This window comes from Colobus angolensis, unplaced genomic scaffold (genome assembly GCF_000951035.1).
Source record: "Colobus angolensis palliatus isolate OR3802 unplaced genomic scaffold, Cang.pa_1.0 Scaffold281, whole genome shotgun sequence".
Taxonomy (NCBI): Eukaryota; Metazoa; Chordata; class Mammalia; order Primates; family Cercopithecidae; genus Colobus; species Colobus angolensis.
The window spans coordinates 300,015-305,896 of record NW_012116055.1 but is presented as its reverse complement, the minus strand read 5'-3'; the positions used below and the strand labels follow the sequence as shown (position 1 = coordinate 305,896).

Sequence of the window (5,882 nt, the reverse complement as noted above, 5' to 3'; positions counted from 1 at the left end):
GAACCAAAGGTGCTGCTGGCGCCTTGATCTTGGACTTCCCAGCCTCCAGAACTATGAGCAATAAATGTCCATAATTTATAAATTACCCAGTCTCACGTATTCAGTCACAGCAGCACAGACGGACTAAGACAGACTCCAAGAACAAACTGATCCCAGCTCCGCCTCTGCCCCGTGTTGTGGCCACGCACCTGTCTCTTAGCCTCTCTGAGCCTCCTCAACCAAAAAACTGGGCGTCATTACAACATGGGCCTTGCCGGACTGTTGGGACAGTGGAATGGGATGACGCTCCGAGCTTTGCATGCAGCCAGGGCTTGTTATCTGCACCCACCAGATGTGGAGCCATGATGGGTGACCCAAAGGCTTTTTAGAACCAAGACGGCGATGCTTGCCACTCAGAAAGGGAAAATCAAAGCTCGACATCTGTTTCCTGAAGGAGCTATTTGAGGTCCTGGGTCTTCTGGTAAAAACCAGAGAAAAATGCCCTTGAGTCAGCAGAGCAGCCGTTGAGTTCCTCCCCTGCCCCTAGGCCGGCCTCCACACAAGTCTGTGCTGGATCCTGCCTCCTCATGGCCTCCTCCTCCTGGAAGCCCTCCAGGATCTCTCAGTTCTCAGCAGTGTCCTCTCAGTCAGACTCCTGGCCTTCCCAGCTCTGCTTTCTAACATCGCCCCCTCTAACCACAGTATCTGGTCCTCCGCAGGCTGCCTACCAAGATTCGTTCTCCTTTTGGCTCTTCCTCCTGTCCCCAGCTCAGGGACCACCAGTGCCTGCTAAGAATCCAGCGATTTTGTTTGTTTGTTTATTGTTGTTGTTGTGATTGTTGTTTTGAGACAGGGTCTCGCTCTGTTGCCCAGGCTGGAGTAGAGTTGTCACCTTGACTCACTGCAACCTCCATCTCCCAGGTTCAAGCAATCCTCCCGCCTCGGCCCCACAAGAAGCTGAGACTACAAGCATGCGCTCCTATGCCCGACTAATTTTTTTTTTTTTCTTTTGTAGAGACAGGGCTTCACCATGTTGCCCAGGCTGGTCTTGAGATCCTGAGTTCAAACGACTACCCTCCTCGGCCTCCCGAAGGGCTGGGATTCCCGGTGTGAGCCACCACACCCGGCGCAGCAATTGTTGAAAAACATTTCCAAGGAGAGTCATTACAAAAGGAGAAACCGAGGTTAGATGGAAGGCAGAACTTCCTCACTCAGAGAGTTGAGAGCCAGCCAAGGCAGAGGTCAGGGGAAGTGAAGGATGAAGCCTCTCATCCCCCCAGTGACACCCGAAGACATAAGCCCACGGGCTGGGCCACGTGAGGCTCATGTCTACTGCTTCTGGTTCATGGAGCTCTTTGGTGGATGGATTCTGGTTAGTGAAAAGCCGGTTACTGGACTCGTGTCAGCCTCAAGGGCACGGATGCCATCTGTTTTGAATCTGTGGACTCTAGCCGTGTTTTTGAGCCCACAAAGCCAGCCCGGCCCTAGCTCAGCTCTGTGATGGGGGCCCTCCCCACCCGCAGACCACGGGCAGCCGCTTACCTCCCTGGAGCAGCAGCAGGAGCAAGGGGGCGGCCCAGCCACGCAGCATGCTGACTCCTACAGGCCTGCAAGAGACGCACAGCGGAGGGTGAACCGGGCGGGGCTCAGGGCCCCCCCAGCCTCCCCCTCATCCTATCTCTTCTCAGGCAGACTTGCCCTCGATTCTTGGAACTGTCTTAAGAAAAAAGCAAGATCCCGCGGAGCCTGTGGATGACCCCAAGAACTCCCACCTCTTAGAAATGGCAGATTCACCCTGAGAATTCCTTCTCCCACCTTCTTCCTGCCCCCACATCACATCACAAATGCAAAGTGAATTTGTTTTACTATTTTATTTTAATATTTTTAGAGATGGGGTCGTGTTCTGCTGCCTAGGCTGGAGTGCAATGGCACAATCACGGCTCACTGCAGCCTCGACCTCCTGGGCTCAAGCGATCCTCCTGCATCAGCCTCCCGAGTAGCTGGGACCAAAGGCACGTGCCACCATGCCTGGCTAATTTCTAACACGTTTTTATAGGGATAGCATCTTGCTATGTTGCCCAGGCTGGTCTCAAACTCCTGGGCTCACGTGATCCTCCTACCTTGGCCTCTCAAAGTGCTGGGATGACAGGTGTGAGCCACCATGCCCAGCACAAGGTGAATTTAGAGAGTGAGGAGACTGCTGACTATTTTGTCCTTGCTGAGTCTATAGATGTAGCATTGTGTGTGAAATTAAATTATGTATTAATCTATCTAACAAAGAAAGAGGGAGGGAAAAAGAGAAGAAGAAAGGGAGAGAAGAAGAAAAAACTAGTTTGGAAAGTGGGATCTGCTGAGGAGCAATTTTGGATCTTCCTTCCTGTAAACATCCATGTTGATAGCTCAGTAAATTGGCTTTTTTATTTTTATTTTTATTTTTATTTAGACAAAGTCTCACTCTATTGCCCAGGCTGGAGTGCAGTGGCCGGATCTCGGCTCACTGCAACCTCTACCTCCCAGGTTCAAGCGATTCTCCTGCCTGAGCTTCCCAAGTAGCTGGGAATACAGGTGGCCGCCACCACACCTGGCTAATTTTTGCATTTTTAGTAGAGACAGAGTTTTGCCATGTGGACCAGGCTGGTCTCGAACTCCTGGCCACAGGTGATACACCTGCCTCAGCCTCTCAAAGTGCTGGAATTACAGGCATGAGCCACTGTGCCCAGCCATCAATAAATTGGCTTCTTACTGAATAATAAATCCAAAGTTAACCCACAAAGTTAACCCCTGCTGAATACTTAAGATAAGGTTAGCCCAATAATCAGGCTTCTTACTCCATTACAAAGCCCAGATTAGCCCACTGGGGAGCATGCTAGGAAATCCAGGCCCAGCCAAACAGAGAAAACTTGACCTCCTAATTTGGGCCAGGATGGAGAAGGAACCTCTTTGGGGAACAGAGTGAGGTTATCCGGGAAGAGTGGCCTTTTCTGTCTTGGGCAGAGGAATGACCCATCAAGCTGGCAATGCCAGGCTCCTCCTGGGACTTGTCTGTTGCACCCACCAGCTCTGTGTCTGTTTGAGGAAGTGCCAACCAGAGGGCAGTGGTCCACCTATCTAGACTCAGGAGCCCCTCCCAGACCAGCCCCCACAGACAAGAAGGGAGCTAATGCTAAACCTAAGAGGGATGTCCCATGCAGGACCCAAGTCATAGGCATGGCTTTCTCCAGACACTATCCGTGACTCCACAAGGGGAAGACCCTCCTCCTCCGCACCAGGGTTCCCAAAGATCCTCCTCTGGCCCCATCCATAGTTCCCTCTGACCTCCCTCACAGAGTCACCAAAGAACCCTGGTGCAGGGCACAGGCTGGGGAGCCAGGGAGGTTCAGATGACCAACTGTGTGGCTCCAGGCCAGTCTGTTGCCCTCTCTGAGCCTTGTAAAGTGGAAACAGCAAGGCCTGCTTCCAGGCTTCTTGTGAGAATTCAAGGAGGTGATTTGCATAAAAACCCGGGATAACCCCCATCACATAAACACTCAACCAACAGCTGAAATTGATGGAGAATGTAGAGCATCAGAAATGGAAGGGGTCTCAGAATGATCCAGCCAAGAGTTGCCAAAATATCTCATTTCCAAAATTTTGGCCATATTTGTATACTGTGTGCACTGTTGTTCATTTCAACATATTTTAATGCATTTTCCATAGATAAGCACACTTAAAAATTTAACTCCAGCATCATCCTAAGCAGTAACATCACTACTCAAATAAAATAATGTTGGGGTAGATGCTGTTTCAACCTGCTTTTAGGAATATGAATCTTGTGGAATTCCAACCCCTGCAGAGGTCCCGTTATCGCACTTTGAAGATGTGGCCTCTGATCACAGGAGGGGGAGTCTGTGGTCTGCCCCCTCACTATTGTGTCTACATCCATCACCCCAGCCACAGTGCGAGTCCTGACATAGCTCTGTCCCTGTCACTCCCTGATGGCTTTATCTTGACCACAGTACAACCGAGTGCAAACTCCTTTGCCCAGATTCAAGGTTCCTCATCCCCAGCTTGACCAACATAGCAAGACCTTGTCTCTACCAAAAATAAAAATAGAAGTAAAAATAAGTTAGCCGGGTGGCACGCACCTGTGGTCCCAGCTATTCGGGAGGCTGAGGAATGAGGATTGCTTGAGTGCAGGAGGTCCAGGCTGCAGTGAGCCATGATTGCACTATTGCACTGCAGCCTGAATGAAAGAGTGAGATCCTGTCTTTACAAAAACAGATAAACAAAAAACTCCTCATCCCTCTTAATTTCTTACCTCTGCCTACATCACAGAGCCCTAGGGATGCGGAGCAGGTACCTGCTGCTTCTGCCTGCCCGGCGTCTCTTCCCAAAGAGCTCCTCCATCTGAGCTGCCTCTAGTGGTTTGCCTGAGGCTGACTCCACCCCATGCTCCACAAAGTGGGCTCCTGACCCAGGCTTGGCCAATCAAAACACCCCATCTGTCTGACCACAGTGATTGCATCAGGGATGGATGTCAACCCAGGCAAGGCCAGTGAAAGCAGTCCTGAGATTTTTTTTTCTAGAACTCTAGAAAACTGACACGTTTTTTGGTATCTTCTGAGAGCTTGTAGCCATCTTTGTCACCTCGTAGAGACAGCCTCCTTGAAAATGGCATCCATACTGAGAAATACAAATCAGGAGTCCCCATGGCATCATGTGAGGTCCTGGATCCAGCCATATCTGATGTCCACCCTGTGGACTTCTCATTTCCATGAGCCAAAAACCACCTATGTTGCTCAATCATGTTGAATTTCTATTTCTGTCGCTTGCCACCAAAGATCCCTGACACAGTGGAGTAGAGAAAAGAGCTCAGAATTTGAAACCAGAAGATCTTGGGAGCAAATAGTAGCTCTTCTCTGGCTCTTTTACTCTCTGAACTCAGTGACCATCTCTGAAATGGGGACAATAGTGCTCACTGCACCTGGCAGTGAAGAAGAGGCTGTGAGAAAGCAGATGTGGTAGTGCTTCATGGACTGTGAAGTGCTGTACCAGTGCATGGGTTTCCTGACATTACTGGCTGACTACCCTGAATTACTCATCATCTCCCTGGCAGCCCAGCCTTCGTCATGCATCTCTGCCTCTGCCGGAGCAGACTCCTCCCCTCCAACACCTTTCCCCTCCCATCCTCTCAACTCAGCTTTCACGGTCCACGTGCTATATCCCTGCAGCCACACTGGAGTGTTCAGAACTCCTGCCACTGGCCTACTGCATTTGAGGTTTTCACTGGTGCTACTATTAATTATCCACTTACTATTGATCTTTACCTTGCCTTCTATTTTTTACTCCAATAAACATGTCTCAAAAATATTATATCATGACCATCATGAGATAACTGACATGAAATAGACACGGAGTATGTGCCATGCTGGTTAAGACACAGACTATGGAGCTGGCCGGTCTCAGTTCAAATCCCACCTCTGCCACTTACAGGTTTTGTGGCCTCGGGCAGTTTGCTTAACCTTTCTGGGCCTCATCTGGAACATGGGAATAACAATGATCACGGTACCTGCCTCATAGGTCCTTGGGAGAATTACATTAGTCAACATTTATAAAGCATTTAGAACAGTGCCTGGCATGTAGGAGATATCATATAAGCGTTACTTAAACAAAACAATTAACTTACCATAAAACTAAATACAATAAACCATAAAAACTAAATACAAGAAAAACAAAGGCAGTAACTGAATTTTAGTGAGATGCTACTGCCTGCCTGAGAGTCCTAGAAGCTGGAGATGTGGTTTGTCTTTGTTTAAAGTTAAGAAAGGGAGACCAGGCACACTGACTCATGCCTGTAATCCCAGCACTTTGGGAGGCCGAGGTGGGAGGATCACTTGAGGTCAGGAGTTTGAGACCAGCCTGGA

At 49.5% G+C, this 5,882-nt stretch overlaps 1 protein-coding gene across 1 annotated transcript in view; it reads right to left on the bottom strand.

Annotated features, from left to right (window-relative positions):
• LOC105516455 (interleukin-21 receptor-like) overlaps nt 1-4,336 on the bottom strand; it is a 21,053-nt gene extending 16,717 nt beyond the window's left edge. The window contains exons 1-2 of the mRNA XM_011948663.1: nt 4,277-4,336; nt 1,522-1,586 (exon numbers count right to left, since the gene is read on the bottom strand). Of these exons, the coding sequence (XP_011804053.1) occupies nt 1,522-1,570 (49 nt within the window). The 5' untranslated portion in view covers nt 1,571-1,586; nt 4,277-4,336. The remainder of the gene's footprint in view (nt 1-1,521; nt 1,587-4,276) is intronic.
• Between the last annotated feature and the right edge of the window lie 1,546 nt (nt 4,337-5,882).